At 35.8% G+C, this 17,715-nt stretch overlaps 1 protein-coding gene across 1 annotated transcript in view; it reads left to right on the top strand.

Annotated features, from left to right (window-relative positions):
- FAT4 (FAT atypical cadherin 4) overlaps positions 1-17,715 on the top strand; it is a 175,934-nt gene that overhangs the window by 130,323 nt on the left and 27,896 nt on the right. The window contains exons 8-9 of the mRNA XM_035023105.1: positions 1,875-2,125; positions 4,085-8,434. Of these exons, the coding sequence (XP_034878996.1) occupies positions 1,875-2,125; positions 4,085-8,434 (4,601 nt within the window). The remainder of the gene's footprint in view (positions 1-1,874; positions 2,126-4,084; positions 8,435-17,715) is intronic.

The raw sequence follows: 17,715 nt of genomic DNA, 5'->3' as shown, positions 1-17,715 counted from the left end.
TAGAAAAAAATCACATATTAACCTGACAATTTATTCTTTAATGTTCAAAAATAGTAAATATGTTAATTACTTTTAAACAGACAATCATATGCTCCATAGCGTGTATAATAGCATAAAATAAAGAATAAGAATTTACAGTACAAGATTTCATTATGGATTATTTCATTAAACTTGGAGCAGAACTCACATCATTTGCCTTTCAGCACATTGCTCTTTCTTCATATACCATGATCTTGTCATATACAAAAATCCAAATCTAAATTTGCATGCATTTTTCATTACTTTAATTTTATTTTTATTTGTGAATAGTTGAGGGAATATTTAATTGACCCCTGATCTTTGCTGTCAAAAAGCTGTATAAAAGTCTTTGATGCTATGAATTACTCTTTTTTTTCCCTGTTATTTGGTCATTTCTACATCCACTGTTATAGGGAAACAAGGTTTCCCAGAATAAAATCACACAATTCTCATAATTCAGGTTCTCACAGAATTTATTGAAGAGGTAAAACAATTTGATTACCTCATGAGTCCTGAATTTCTAACTTTAAGAATTCAATTATAAGCCTCGGATATTTTTATTTTGACAAAGGGATTAGATATCTAGTGTGTAAGGGCAGTAATTATACTGTATAAAGAGTCACTTCTGGTCCAGGAAATGGAATTCTCATTTAGTCCTGATCCTGGCATGTGGGTGTGCCAAAAAGTGTTAAAATTCTGAGTGATATCAAATACTGTATAAATACTGAAGTCATTTCTCAGCCAAAACTCCCTCTTCTACTTTTTTTTTCTATTTTGCTATCATTTTATAGGACTTCTATTTTTTAAAAATATCAGCTCCCCAACAGTTCATTATTTCTCTAAAAAAGGATGAAAATGCTGAAATGTTTGTTTTAAACTCTGAGCTTAATGGGAGGAACGTACACTCTACTTGCCGCAATGTAGGCCTTTTTTTAAACTGCCTCTATTAGATACTTGCCGTTGCTATGTTTTCATGGGCACAAACCAAACTATAGAAACATGCAGTTAATTCCAACAAGGGCATTTCTTTGTTGGCATAAAGGAGAAAACTTTTAAAGGCATCCATTTCCTTGCCACTCTCCAACCTTAAAAACAATGGACCACAGCCAGTTTCTGAACCTTCAAGCTTAGCTACTTCTTTTCTAGCTGATCTCTGAGGAATACAGAGATAGCTTTCCTCTTCATAAAGAAGAGAGAAGCTATTCTCAGTGGAAACTCCTGCCCATTAACCAATCTGGTTAGCATCAGAATATCCATGAAAATGTCATACCTCTCCTGACAACAAGAAAGAAAAGCATAGCCATATGAGGAATGACAAATGAGAGAATTAGTAAACAGGAATGTCTTTGTATAAATAATCTGTTCTTTAGTTGTTCTGGGTAGTCAATGGATGTCAAATACAGTGTTTTGTCTTTAAAAATAAGATCTTCATCTGATCTCTGGTTTATTATGGTGCACAGCAGAAAAATAATTTTTAGATTCATTTAACAGATGTTCATTTGTGATCCTGGCCACTAACCACAATATCAGAGCAAGGCCCTGATTTATGCTTCCAGGTTCACTTATTTATAATGCGGTTGTCTTCTGGATATATTTTGGGGCCTTGCATGATCCAAGAAATCCACGGAACTTGTGAGGACCCGCTTGAGCTCACTGGACATTTCACAGTAAAGATTGTCAATTAGATGCTCACATAAAATTTGAAATATTTATCTTCTAGCCATATTCTTTAATTGTTGTGTGATCATACTTAAAGTGATTTTTTTTTTACATTTCTGTCTCAGTTTTTAAATTTTAGTGAATAGATGCTACAACATGATAACCAGAAAAAATATGCCCATCTCTGCTCTCTCTAGTTATAGGATCATTGGTGGAAACTCTCAGTTCACCATCAACCCATCCACGGGACAAATCATCACAAGTGCATTGCTAGACAGGGAAACAAAAGAGAATTATACTTTAGTTGTGGTCTCCAGTGATGCTGGATCCCCAGAGCCGCTTTCCAGTTCTACCAGTGTGCTCGTCACTGTTACTGATGTCAATGACAATCCACCAAGATTTCAACATCACCCATATGTCACACACATCCCATCTCCTACTCCTCCAGGTAATGAAGCCAACTCTGAGGTCTCATGGATAAATGCAAAATATACATTGGACATTTTCTATAAATATATTTCTGTTTCTTTTACATGGATATTTCTGATTTAGCTTAGGTTTGCAAATCCTCTAAAATTCAACTTGTTTTGACTAATGAAATTGAAGGAATGTTGAATCTCATAATTTAATTATTTTATCCTAGACCAATTGTGCTTAAGATTTTATAATTGCTACATCTTTCCTGGTACTCTTTCTTAATATTACTTGAATATTTTCACATGATTAAAATAGTCACTTCATAGTCAAGAAGAGTTCTGCCCTGAGATATAATTTGTCAATTCCCTGAAAGGAAGGACAATGTTTTTTGTTTTTTTGTTTTGTCTTGTTTTGTTTTGTTTGCCATATGCTAATACCTGAAACATCTGGGAGGTAGTAAGCAGTCAATTATATTTGTTGGTTGAAAATAAATATTTTACCTCAATCCTTCATCGATAGGTTTTCAAAAATATTTAATGAATGGATACTTCTAATGAATTATTGTTATTAATGTTTTATTCCAGTTTTGATGGATGAAGGTTTTCTGTTAGTAAGTTTATTAAGACGTTAATGACCACTTTCATATGACAATATGCATTTCTCTTTCTTCATTTAAATTAGTTTGGTTTTATTTGCTTGTTTGTAAAGAATGGCAGTCTCTCTTAAAAACTGCACAAATAATCTGCCATTTGTAATCTTTGAGATGCATTTCCAAACAGGAAAATATACAAATATAGGCCAAAATTAATTTGATCTGCCTTACTTTAAAATATTTTTAATTAGAAGAAAAAGCAAATGGATCCAGGATTTCTCCTCTCAGTGATCTTTGATCTTATATTCACTTGAGAATGTCAAATTGATACCAATTCAAAGTATGAAATGCATAATTTTTTGTGGCAATTTTTTATCAAAAGGAAATGTCAATATCAAAGTCATAAATCCCTGATGAAGGCCTCTAGCTGAAATGATGCTGGCAGGCATGATTCTAATTACGTCCAATGTGTGGGGATACAAAATAGCATCCCCTATAAAAAGTGAGTATGTAATGCTTGAGCATCTTTTCCTCATTAGACTTATTATAATTAATCAGAATCACTGGCCTTAATAAAAGACTTTTCACTTTTGTCACAAACTTTACTGTAGGGGAATGAGTGCAGGTTTGGAAAAGGTTTCCAAATGAGTATATCAAAAACATGTCCTTATGGCAGTTTTTCTGCATATTCCTGCTACAATCTGTTCCATTGGCAGTCGTCCCAAGCACTAACTTTTGGAATCCAAACTGAGTCCGTTCTTCCTCAGTTTTTATTTCATACTACTTTATAATTGTTCTAATTGATTTATGGTTATATATATATATGTATGTATTTTATCTCCATGTGACAATAGCTCACTAATAAAAGAATGCTGCTAAGAAAGAGTGGATATAAAGAATCAAAACAATCTTTTAAAACAAATTAAAAATTTTGTTGACATGATTACCTGTAGGGCAAATCAAAGATGTTTTAAGACATACAGAGCAGTTATCTTTTTTCATTGGGTAGAAACAGAGCTCTTAGCAGAGCTCCCATAGTAGTATCATGTTTGTTGGAAGTTGTGTTATGTACAGATTTTCCTCCTAGGAACTATAATTCTGAATGATTAGCCATTGCTCTTCCCTGTGCTTCTCTCAAAGGCATACTGAAAAATATTAAATCCAGTAGAGCATATGGCTTTTAGTTAGAAAATGGCAGGTCAGTCCCTGAAGACTACCATTAAGTAGATTTGACTTGGGGACTTCAGAGATAATACAGGAGTTACTGTTCTCCCCCAGTAGTCATGAGAAAGTAAAGTGATATTAGGGAGCAATATAATATTTTGTATACACTAATCTACTAGCAAATGTTTTATTTGGGTTTTGTGTGATTGTAACCGCACTCTCCCTCTTTCATAGGTTCCTTCGTCTTCGCAGTTACAGTCACAGATGCTGATATTGGACCTAATTCTGAACTGCATTATTCACTTTTGGGTAGAAACTCTGAAAAATTTCACATTGATCCACTGAGAGGGGCTATTATGGCAGCTGGACCACTAAATGGGGCTTCGGAAGTGACATTTTCTGTATATGTAAAAGACGGGGGCTCATTTCCAAAGACAGATTCTACAACAGTGACTGTCAGATTTGTGAACAAGGCAGATTTCCCTAAAGTCAGAGCCAAAGAACAGACTTTCATGTTTCCTGAAAACCAGCCAGTCGGCACTCTTGTCACCACCATTACAGGGTCCTCCTTGAGAGGAGAACCTTTGTCCTATTATATTGCAAGCGGGAACCTTGACAGTACATTCCAAATCGATCAAATAACAGGGCAGGTGTCCATTAGTCAACCTCTGGATTTTGAAAAGATACAAAAATATGTCATATGGATAGAGGCCAGGGATGGAGGCTTCCCTCCTTTATCCTCTTATGAGAAACTTGACTTAACAGTCTTAGATGTCAATGATAATTCCCCTGTTTTTAAGGAAGATCCATTTGTATCTGAAATATTGGAAAATCTTTCTCCTCGCAAAATACTTACTGTTTCGGCAACGGATAAGGACAGTGGACCCAATGGACAGTTAGATTATGAAATTGTTAATGGCAATAAAGAACATAGTTTTGCTATTAATCATGCCACTGGTGAAATTAGAAGCATTCGGCCATTAGACAGGGAAAAAATATCACAGTATGTGCTTACCATAAAGTCTTCAGACAAAGGCTCCCCTTCTCAGAGTACCTCAGTAAAAGTCATCATTAACATCTTAGATGAAAATGATAATGCCCCTAGGTTTTCTCAGATATTCAGTGCCTATGTTCCTGAAAATTCCCCTTTAGGATACACAGTTACACGTGTCACAACTTCTGATGAAGACATTGGTATAAATGCAATTAGTAGATATTCTATAACAGACACAAGTCTTCCATTTACAATTAATCCCAGCACAGGAGATATTGTGATTAGTAGACCTTTAAATAGAGAAGATACGGACCGTTACAGAATCCGAGTTTCTGCGCATGATTCTGGGTGGACCGTAAGTACAGATGTCACAATATTTGTGACAGACATCAATGACAATGCTCCAAGATTTAGCAGACCCTCCTATTACTTGGATTGCCCTGAGCTTCCTGAAATTGGCTCCAAAGTGACTCAGGTATCTGCAACTGATCCTGATGAGGGATCAAATGGACAAGTGTTTTATTTTATAAAATCTCAGTCAGAATATTTCAGGATTAATGCCACCACAGGAGAGATTTTCAATAAACAGGTCTTAAAATACCAGAATGTCAGTGGCTTCAGTAATGTGAACATCAACAGACATAGTTTTATAGTGACATCTTCAGATCGAGGGAATCCTTCATTACTTAGTGAGACAACAGTTACCATCAACACAGTGGACAGTAACGACAATGCACCACAATTCCTTAAACCTAAATATTTTACTCCGGTCACCAAAAATGTTAAAGTGGGTACGAAGTTAATCAAAGTTACTGCAGTAGATGATAGAGATTTTGGTCTGAATTCTGAGGTGGAATATTTGATTTCTAATGAAAATCATTTTGGAAAATTTAAGTTGGACAATAGTACAGGGTGGATTTCAGTGGCATCTTCGCTGATATCTGACCTGAATCAAAACTTTTTGATCATTGTCACTGCAAGAGATAAAGGAAACCCTCCACTTTCATCCCAAGCCACCGTCCAAATAATTGTCACCGAGGAAAACTACCATACACCCGAATTCTCTCAAAGTCACATGAGTGCAACCATCCCCGAAAGCCATAGTATCGGGGCCATCGTCAGAACTGTTTCTGCAAGAGACAGAGATTCAGCTATGAACGGCTTGATTGGGTACAGTATTTCCTCAGGAAATGAAGAAGGCATTTTTGCAATCAATTCCTCCACAGGTATATTAACACTAGCCAAAGCTCTTGATTATGAGTTATGCCAGAAACATGAAATGACTATTAGTGCAACAGACGGAGGATGGGTTGCAAGAACTGGTTACTGCAGTGTGACTGTAAATGTGATTGATGTGAACGACAATTCTCCAGTATTTTTCCCAGATGAATATTTCCCTACTGTTTTGGAAAATGCCCCAAGTGGAACAACAGTCATCCACCTAAATGCAACAGATGCTGACTCTGGAACCAATGCTGTGATTGCATACACGTTACAGTCATCTGACAGTGACCTCTTTGTCATTGACCCTAACACAGGAGTCATCACCACTCAAGGCTTCTTGGATTTTGAGACCAAGCAGAGCTACCATCTTACTGTGAAAGCCTTCAATGTCCCTGACGAAGAAAGGTGCAGTTTTGCCACTGTTAATATACAATTAAAAGGGACGAATGAATATGTGCCTCGCTTTGTTTCCAAACTTTACTATTTTGAAATCTCAGAAGCAGCTTCTAAAGGTACTATTGTTGGAGAAGTGTTTGCCAGTGACCGTGATTTGGGCACTGATGGGGAAGTACACTATTTGATTTTTGGTAACAGCCGAAAGAAGGGTTTCCAGATCAATAAGAAGACTGGACAAATTTATGTTTCTGGACTTCTTGATAGGGAAAAAGAAGAAAGGGTATCTTTGAAGGTGTTGGCCAAGAATTTTGGCAGCATCAGGGGTGCAGATATCGATGAGGTCACTGTAAATGTCACGGTGCTTGATGCCAATGACCCACCCATTTTTAGTTTAAATATCTACAGCGTTCAGATCAGTGAAGGGGTACCAACTGGGACTCATGTGACATTTGTCAGTGCCTTTGACTCAGACTCTGTCCCCAGCTGGAGCAGGTTTTCTTACTTCATTGGATCAGGGAATGAAAATGGTGCCTTTTCCATTAATCCACAGACAGGACAGATCACTGTCACTGCAGAATTAGATAGAGAAACCCTACCTATCTATAATCTCACGGTTTTGGCGGTTGATTCAGGGACCCCCTCAGCTACAGGAAGTGCCTCCCTGTTGGTTACCCTCGAAGATATAAATGATAATGGACCTATGCTGACCATCAGTGAAGGTGAAGTTATGGAAAACAAACGCCCAGGAACTCTGGTGATGACACTTCAGTCCACTGATCCCGATCTCCCTCCAAATCAAGGCCCCTTCACCTATTACTTGCTGAGCACAGGTCCCGCCACCAATTATTTTAGTCTGAACACTGCTGGAGTTCTGAGCACAACCAGAGAGATTGACAGAGAACAGATTGCAGACTTCTATCTGTCCGTGATTACTAGGGATTCTGGTGTTCCTCAAATGTCCTCCACAGGAACCGTGCATATCACTGTTATAGACCAAAATGATAATCCTTCCCAGTCTCGGACCGTGGAGATATTTGTTAATTATTATGGCAATTTGTTTCCTGGTGGGATTTTAGGTTCCGTGAAGCCACAGGATCCGGATGTGTTAGACACCTTCCACTGCTCCCTTACTTCGGGAGTTACAAGCCTGTTCAGTATTCCAAGGGGTACTTGTGATCTAAATTCACAGCCGAGGTCAACAGATGGCACATTTGATCTCACTGTCCTTAGCAATGATGGAGTTCACAGCGCAGTCACGAGCAATATCCGAGTTTTCTTTGCTGGATTTTCTAATGCTACAGTGGATAACAGCATCCTACTGCGTCTCAGTGTTCCAACAGTAAAGGACTTCTTGACTAACCACTACCTTCATTTTCTACGCATTGCCAGCTCCCAACTGACAGGCCTAGGGACCGCTGTGCAACTTTATGGTGCGTATGAGGAGAACAATAAAACGTTTCTTTTAGCAGCTGTGAAGCGGAACAATAATCAGTATGTGAATCCCAGTGGTGTAGCCACCTTCTTTGAAAGCATCAAAGAGATCCTTCTCCGGCAGAGTGGAGTGAAGGTAGAATCCGTGGATCATGACTCATGTATTCATGGCCCATGTCAGAATGGAGGGAGCTGTATAAGAAGACTGGCTGTGAGCTCTGTATTAAAGAGCCACGAGAGTCTTCCAGTCATCATTGTGGCAAATGAACCTCTGCAGCCTTTCTTATGCAAGTGTTTGCCAGGTTACGCTGGTAGCTGGTGTGAAATAGATATAGATGAATGTCTTCCATCACCTTGCCACAATGGTGGGACCTGTCACAATTTAGTAGGAGGATTTTCCTGCAGCTGCCCAGATGGCTTCACTGGCAGGGCCTGTGAACGAGATATCAATGAGTGCCTGCCAGGTCCGTGCAAGAATGGTGCTGTCTGCCAAAATGTTCCAGGAAGCTTCAACTGTGTTTGCAAAACTGGATACACAGGTAGGATGATGTTGGGCTCTATCCCTAAAACTTTAACCATGTCAAGTATAATGGAAAGCAGTGGATTTTGTCATTTTTAAATGATTTTCCAGGGCACCAGGGTGGCTCAGATGGTTAAGCGTCTGCCTTCGGCTCAGGTCATGATCCCGGGGTTCTGGGCTCAAGTGCCGCATCGGGCTCTCTGCTCCTTGGGAGCCTGCTTCTCCCTCTGCCTCTCTCTCTCTCTCTCTGTCTGTCTCTCATGAATAAATAAAGAAAATCTTTTAAAAAATAAATTATTTTCCATTACAATGGGCATAATCATAGCAAATGTTTTAAACACTTACTATTGGCTGACATTGTTGTAGGAATAATTATTTTCCAGTTTGTACAGAAAGGAAGCTGAAGTAGAGGGAAGGTAAGTCAGTTTTCTAAGGTGACCCAGATTTGTCACAGAGTCAGATGGTAAGCCTACACAGTTATTTCCAGAGTTTGAGCTCTTAGTCAATCTGCTGAGTGTCTTGTACAAGACCAAAAAGAGTATAATATCTTCAAATAAGAATATTCTAAAGTTTAAAGGACGTAAGATATTTAAAGCATAAGACCCAGACCATTTTATGTCCTAAATAACTGTTAACAATTATTGCTGTTTGATTCTCCTATCATCACCATTTTTAATGATCTTTTAAAATCATCGTCATCGTTATTATTGAAATTTGATCCACACTGTCACAATAGAGCAAAAGCAGTGTTTTAAGATTGAAATCAAAATGCTTTGTTATTTCTACTATCAGGTAGAAAGCATAATAGCTGACTTCCCTGGTAAGCCACAATAAAACTGAAGCATAATTTACCTTGACATTCTAGAAGCATAATAAAATATAGAGCAGCATATGTTTCACTAGTCTTTGGAATCTTAATAAGATACGATGTACAAATTACATATATCTCTATCAGTTTCTGTATCGTCTGTCTATCATCTATCTATCATCTCGCCATCTATCTAACCTCTATCTATTAGCTGATCAGTTGTTGGTACACTTTGAAATGTGTATAAATATTATGCTGTTAATAAGTTTGAGGAGAAAGTCTCTGCTGTAATTTGCACACTATACTGTGTTAGGCCATATATATTACACTGGATTGCTCTGCAGTGTTTACAAACACAGTTCAAAGTACCAGTGAGATAGGTAAAACCAGGACATATATATATTTTTTTAATTTGGTAAATATTTCACAGAATAATACTTCAAAAGAGTTTTTATAAGAAAATACATTTAGCAGGACACCTGGGTGGCTCAGTAGGTTAAGCATCTGTCTTCAGCTCAGGTCATGATCCCACGGTCCTGGGATCGAGCCCCATGTCAGGCTCCCTGCTCAGCAGGGAGCTTGCTTCTCCCTCTGCCTACCTCTTCCCCTGCTTGTGCTCTCTCTCTCTCTCTGACAAATAAATAAATGAAATCTTAAAAAATAAAGAAAACACATTTAGCTATTATATTTTTAAAAAGATTTATTTATGTATTTTAGAGAGAGAGCAAGAGAGAGAGCATGCACACATGGTGGGAGGAGGGGTACAAGGAGAAAATCTTCAAGCAGACTCCCTGCTGAGCAAGGAGCTCCACCAGGGCTCAGTCAGATGACCCATGAGATCATGACCTGAGCTGAAATCAGGAGGTGGACACTTAACCGACTGAGCCACCCAGGTGCCCCTAGCTATTATATTTTTAAAAAGGTACCCATCATGTATATACTTACGGCTTCATACTTGAAGAATTGAATTGCTAGATGGTGACATAAAACAAGTCTGAATAAGTCAAAGCAGAACATACAAGCTTTACGTACTAATAAAATAATATTCTTGAAATATAAGTGAAGAAAAGGGGCAACAATAATGTGTAATGAAAAGAATCAAAGGATTTTATAGTATTTGATTTAGCTATAGCTTTTGGGAAGTCATTTAACCTTGCTGACCTTCAATTTCCCCATCGGCAAAATGAAAATAATCATACTTATCTTTTAGGTTTGTTGTAGTAAATAAAGATAAGGCTTGTAAAACACCTATCAGAGTGTCCAGCATTCTATAAGTAGCCATGCAAATTAGTAGTGTTGGTAGTAGTGTTATGTAGTGGTAATAATAGAGGTATAGCACAGAATTTCTACAAAGACAAGAAGCCTCCACAGCACAGGGTGTGAATCTTACCCCGGTTGTATTCTTAGCGTCATGAATAATAGGGCTATATCCATGTATCTATTTAATGTTCTTCAGAATTTCTAGAAAATTTTCCTTAGTCTTCCCACTCCAACCCAAAAAATTACTTCCTCTGCTGAGAATTCAACTATAAGGATTATTTCTTTGTCCATTTTAGTATAATACACTCATTCGCACTTAGATTTAAAATGAGTTTATACTTAGTCCTAGAATGAAAAATGTGTGAAGGCGTTTGTAGTGAATAGGGAACAGTGGAAAGTACCATGGGTATGAGTGAAGGCCCCATATGCTGATTTCAGCATAAATATTGCTTCATGATTGGACAGAGAACTAATTCTTTAACATAACTTCCCTCTAGTTTGTTTCTTTCTTTGATTCATTACATTTAAATGTACATTGCATACTTTTCTAAATGTAGTAATTGAAACTTTGGGGAATTCCCCCCTTTTCGTTAGGAACTATGCCTAACATTTACCAAGTTGCTATTTAAAGCCCCGCTTAAAGTTCTTTACATCATAGACATTATTATTCATTTAGTAATTCATTTAGTTCTTCTAAAAATTCAATGAAGCTGTATTATTATTATTATTATTATTATTATTATTATTATTATTATTATCATTATTATTATTACTTTAAAGGCGCAAAATATTGGGTCTCAGATAGGTTAAAAGAGATTAAATAACTTGCCTCCAGCATGGCACAGAAGGTGGTCTAAATGGGTTTTCACTGTAAACTTGACTCTAGAGCCTCTTTTTATATGTATGTGATTCTTCATCACACATTGGTGTGTATTTGCTATGGATTATTACAGCAAGCCCATGATATCTTTTAAGATCTTTTGTGCACTATTCTACTGGATCTGCACAAAAAGCATATGAGATAATGTATTGGTAGGAGATTGGTCAAGAACTGAAATTACTTCCAGGTAGGAAGGTACTTAATAATAAGAAATAGCTTGCAAAATCTTTAAACTGACTAAGAATGAAGGTCAGGAAAATTCGCCAATAACTTCAGCAATGAGAACACTGTAGGTATTGCAAGAAACCACTGCCAATCATCTTGTCTACCAGCAGGGCTGCAATGAGTGAGTCCCAGAACAGTCCCTGCTTTGCTTTCATTCTCCAAATATCATTCAACTTTCACCCACTGGCAGAATCTAAGCCTGAGCCCTGTTGGAAAGGAGTCTAGAAAAGACTCCTTTAGAAAGAAAATATCTTTTGTATTACTCATGCCTCAGAAATTCATGGGATCCTGGAGGAAATTAGCAGCTTAATAACTACAAATCCAGTATTTCTTTTCCTATACAAATGACATTTCTTGCACTTAATAGAACACTCATTAGAAACAATTCAACTCTCACCCAGTGGCAGAATCTAAGCCTGAGCCCTGTTGGAAAAGGGTCTAGAAAAGGACTTCCAGCCCCTACAATACAGAAGGATAGGAATGATGCTGAGTGTCAAGACATAATATCTGGCATAGAAAGACTGTAGAAAATTCAGCCTACATTCTGGTAACTCTAGGGCCAGAGCTGCCAAAGACTAGATCGTAATGTCTTTCTGTTAGGAAAGTTATTTGAAATTACAAGAGTAATTTGAAATTACTATGGTAATTTTACACACTGCCCCTCTTCAGAGCTCATTTTATTCTTCATTTGCATAGTTAGAGATAATCCAACTGATCAAGAATGATGTAAACAAACATAAAGTTGAATGATTAATACGAATCTTCTATTTTTGAGTTCATGTAATTCATAGTTTTAAATTCTATGTGCATAGTCCATCCAGTACAACTAGCAGATAATTCAAGTCTGATAGTTTTATTTCTTTGTTTTGTTTTACAGAAAACAGTATAACAAAAATCATAGTGACAAATTCTTAATCCATACGGAATGTATTGTTCAAATGTCTGTATCTATTTAATGTTCTTTGTAAAGGTAATCCCTGAAGAATCATTTTGAGTTAGTCCTTCCAGGTAGTCTTTACCAGCTAACCTGACTCAGGAAGATGGAGTAAATGCATCAGAACATTAAAGGAGCTAATCAGAGCTAATAAGCCATAAAACAAAATTCTTACTTAAGCATATGTGTAGTGTTTGCTTCAGCAGCACATATACTTAAGCATATGTGTACCTCATAGAATGAATTTCTAAGACTATTCAGTCTAGTTAGCTTTACTTTTATTAATGCTAATTAAGTACTAATGCTTTGGTAAAGCTTTACCCAAAGCCTGTGTATATTCAAATGTTTTTTGGACATCAGAACTATTTCCGATCACCCACACCCTATTTATTTGTTTGAACTTTTACTTGCATTTTTTCAATGATTTTTAAAGTCTGTGGCATTACAAACTGGAACTGTGAGATTTTCTTAACTTTATGTTTAAAGTAATCCTCAGATATTACCCCATCACACACACATACTACCACCACAACCATCACCACTGTATATTTCACATAAAGTTAGAAATTGCTCTAAAGATTGGAAGAGTGAGTGGCTTATGCACTGATGAAAACCAAGAGACTTTATCCTAAGAATCCTACAGGGAGTGATTGTTAGCTAAATAGCAATTTTGGTGTGAACATCCTCTAAGGGTGTAAGTACAAAAATGAATATTGTGGAACAACTAAATAAAATGATATGAAGGGATATAGTTATTACCACATTGCCAACAGTATATTTCTGATATATGAATTTATCATATATATTTTTTAAATTTTATTTTAAAGTTGGTAACCATAGGATCACATAATACATATGAATTAAGGATTTTTTTAAAGTGAATGAGTGATTTAGAAAGAATGAATTTGTTTGTATAACTTGTGTTTTGGATCTCTTCTTCTTAATTACTGGAAAAATAACCAAAAGGAAATTGGAAAAAAAAAATAATAGACTTCACATTCAGTAACAATCACTTATGTTTCATTGTTAAAAAAATTGTTCTATAGGGGTGCCTGGGTGTCTCAGTCATTAAGCGTCTGCCTTCAGCTCAGGTCATGATCCCAGGGTCCTGGGATCGAGCCCTGCATCGGGCTCCCTGCTCAGCGGAAAGCCTGCTTTTCCCTCTCCCACTCCCCCTGCTTGTGTTCCCTCTCTCGCTGTGTCAAATAAATAAATAAAATCTTTAAAAAACAAAACAAAACAAACAAAAAAAGAAAACCTGTTCTATAATAGAATTTAATTTTTATATCACTAAGTGGAATTTTGATTCACTGTAACACAGCATATTAGAATTAATTGATTTAATATAGTATAAGGCATGTGAAAAATTACTTTCTAGATTTTCACAAGGTTTAATAATACCAGAAATTACATCATTGTCAATATACCTCAGTAAATAAAAAAAAATATATATATATATCTTTTGTTTTATTCATGCCTCATAAGTTCAGGGGATCCTGGAGGAAATTAGCAGCTTAATAACTACAAATCCAGTATTTCTTTTCCTATACAAATGACATTTCTTGCACTTAATAAAACACTAATTAGAAAGCACAATTATAGTCAGTAACCACTTACCATTTGTCTTCCTGCTCCAAGTGTCCACTGTTTGTAGCATAATCCTGCATTAAGCCTTTCAGAGGAATGAATGGTGTAAAATGCAGCATGTAGATAGTGCTTATTTTCAAATCTGGGTCTCTCTAACAGAATTAGTTCATAGCCCCTTTAACCTTTCCCATCCACTTTCACACATCTGGATGCATTTTAGGTGTGGTATTTGGAGTAATGCCAGGGTTTATTACCATATGGAGAAGTTTTCCTATGGTCTCAAGTAAATCCTGATATTTCAGGGGAGGATGAGATTTGCCCATTCATCACTTTTATGACATTTGAAGGTATAAATAGGAATTTTTTTCCAGACATATAAAGTTATATACAGGTTGTGCATGGTAATTTTACTGAGAAACTTGGCAAACATTTGCTTTCGTGAGGAAGGGAGTTGTAACTGAGTCATTCTTTTAAAATCACAAGTTGTACGCGAACGTTGTCAATGATCATGTGATCAGAACACCATAGAATATAAACAAAATGTAGTGAATAGTTCAGAAATGGAATTTTCTGTGAGATACAAAAGTGACTCATTTCTTGTTTTGATTACTTTAAAATATGATTTGCAACTTATGAAAGTATTAATAAGGGCGCCTGGGTGGCTCAGATGGTTAAGCGTCTGCCTTCGGCTCAGGTCATGATCCCAGGGTCCTGGGATCGAGTCCCACATCGGGCTCCCTGCTCCTTGGGAGCCTGCTTCTCCCTCTGCCTCTCTCTCTCTCTCTCTCTGTCTCTCATGAATAAATAAATAAAAATCTTCAAAAAAAAAAAAAAAGAAAGTATTAATAAGAGGCTTCCAGAAGCTTAAGTGCTTCTTATTTCTGCAGAAAACAAACATATTTGTAAGCTTATCATGGATATTATGAATGTCATTATACATCATCATTTGTAGTATCATTGAAATTGTATTTGTACATATTTTAAAATACAAAAGGAAAACAGTTGTTTTTTCCTTTTGTTTTTCTAACTAGCAGCTCTTAAACATGATATTTTTGCTTTCTTTTGATGTAAAAAAACATACTATTTGATCAGGATCCTTAGATGAGCTATCTTCATAGTTCTTTGCACAATAATAGGAAACATTAACATAGTGTGAAAAAAGCTACTTTCTGCTAAAATAATAAAAAAAGCTTATAAGCATAAATATTCAGAATAAGTAACACATATATTAGGAAATCAGATTTATTAATAATATAATCAATATAGATATAAATTGGACTTTGATAGTTTCACATAGTCTCCCTTCTATCTATGTATAAATACAATAGATGCAAAAATAGTAATTGTTGTGACTATATTACACATAATCTAAGAAATCATCATATTCTCATAGGTGTTCAAATTTAACAGGTGAGAATAAATTTAGCTCTGCTCCACATAATCAACATTAAAATGTTCTATTGGAATGAATGAAATTTGAATATACAGCCTTGTTGATAAGACCGCAGGTGATCACAACAGATTCAGTTTATGAATTCAGCACACCTTCTGCCCCAAACATGAAGATAATATGCTAAATTTCTTTTGTAAGCTTAAACTATAATCTTGGAAAGTCTGTGGATAGATACCCTGGCCTCCCATGATGCATTCATTTTCTTCTTCAGTAACTCCCATTCTTCAAGTTCTAAGAGCTTATACTTCTCAAAGCACACCTCCTTCTATCAATGATAAATAATTTATATCAACACAATTAATTGATGAATGTCAAAGCAATGAAACCAGTTTATTCTTGAAACAGCTGCTATCACAACATAACTTGATAGAACAAGGCTTTTTATGTTCTAGAGATATGGTTGCATTTCTTTGTGAAAGCCCTATCAGTATACTTGCAAGCCTCAAGGCTCTGACAAATATTGTTAATTGACTTGCAGTATTAATTAAGTTAATGATCCAAGATTTGGCTTCACGGTGCTCCAACACATCAGATTTTTTTTTGTACTAGAAGTATGTTAGAGTAATTCAAACTGCTGCATTCTCTGATAAGCATTATGCCATTAACATGAGAATTTAAGTAGATTGATGTGTGGGGAACAATACAGAATTTGCTGCTGACTTCTAACTGGATAATAGAGCATGAACTTTCCAAACCTGAGAAATTTGCATTTCAAGGCTTTCCTTTAATTCTATGTAAAATTATATACTCTAACATTAACATATAAATATGACTATTTTTCTCAAACTCAACAGTAAATTGATTTATTTAACTCCTAGCAGAGTCATTTTTTACATTTTTTTATATCTATCGACTAGAGAAAATAAGAAAATAAAGCTCTGGTTTAAATTAAAATGCAAAATGAAAGGTTGAATTTTTTTCTCTTACTAATATCTATTTATATTGTTGTATACTCAAAGAATCAGATTCCATTGAGAATTTATTTTAACTTTCAAAAGAAATTCATTCTCACACTAATATTTTCTTAGTTTGTAGCTTCTTCTGCCATTTCCATAGTAGCATCTTTTAATACATAAGTAAGTCTTACTTAATTTGGGTTTTCTTTCCATCTTTAATTTTGGACTAACTGAAATAACCTATAGTTTATATTTCCATTAAAATCAGATGTCTATGTTAAATTCTAATTTTGCAAGGGTTAGATAACCAGTTTATATAAATTACAAAAAAAAAAAACCACCTAATTTTCTTTTGTTGTTATTGTTTAAACCAAAATTTTAAAAGGCAGTCTTTTCCAACAGGATTCAAAAGAAGATATAATTGAGATTTATGGTATCAAAGACTTGTGTTTTTATACACTTACATATTTTTTCTTAGAGAGCACATATGTCCAAATAGTTGCATAATTGTTCATGACAATGTTCCCTAAATTGGTTACTCTTTGCTCCCCGTTTCCAGTCTTCCAGAAGTAAAGTTGTAATTTTGTAACCCGCTAACTTGTTTTCATAATATTAGACTAACCACACTTATAAAGTATATTAGTTGACCCTTGAACAAAACAGGTTTGAACTGTGCACGTCCAGTTATATGTATATATTTTTTATAAATACAGTACTACAGATGTATTTTCTCTTCCTTCTCATTTTCTTTTTTTTTCTTTTTTTTTTTTTTAAAGATTTTATTTATTTATTTGACAGAGAGAATGAGAGAGAGAGAGCACATGAGAGGGGGGAGGGTCAGAGGGAGAAGCAGACCCCCTGCTGAGCAAGGAGCCCGATATGGGACTCGATCCCGGGACTCCAGGATCATGACCTGAGCTGAAGGCAGTCGCTTAACCAACTGAGCCACCCAGGCGCCCCCTTCTCATTTTCTTAATAGCATTTTATTTTCTCTAGCTTACTTTATTGCAAGAAGACAGTATTTAATACATATAACATACAAAATATGTGTTAATCAACTATGTTATTGGTAAGGCTTCTAGTCAAAGCAGGCTATTAGTAATTAACTAATACTAGGGGAGTCAACAGTTTTATGTGGATTTTCAACTACAGGGGTTGGCTTCTTTACAAACCCAGTGTTGTTCAAGGATAACTGTACTCGGTACATGCTACTTTTAACATAATTCTAAAAGAAATTTCCAAAAAAAGAAAAATGAA

The sequence above is a fragment of the Mirounga leonina genome, unplaced genomic scaffold, assembly GCF_011800145.1.
Source record: "Mirounga leonina isolate KUSES-001 unplaced genomic scaffold, KU_Mleo_1.0 Mir_176, whole genome shotgun sequence".
Taxonomy (NCBI): domain Eukaryota; kingdom Metazoa; phylum Chordata; class Mammalia; order Carnivora; family Phocidae; genus Mirounga; species Mirounga leonina.
Note: the sequence above shows the minus strand (reverse complement) of the source record. Positions and strands in the feature narration are given on the sequence as shown.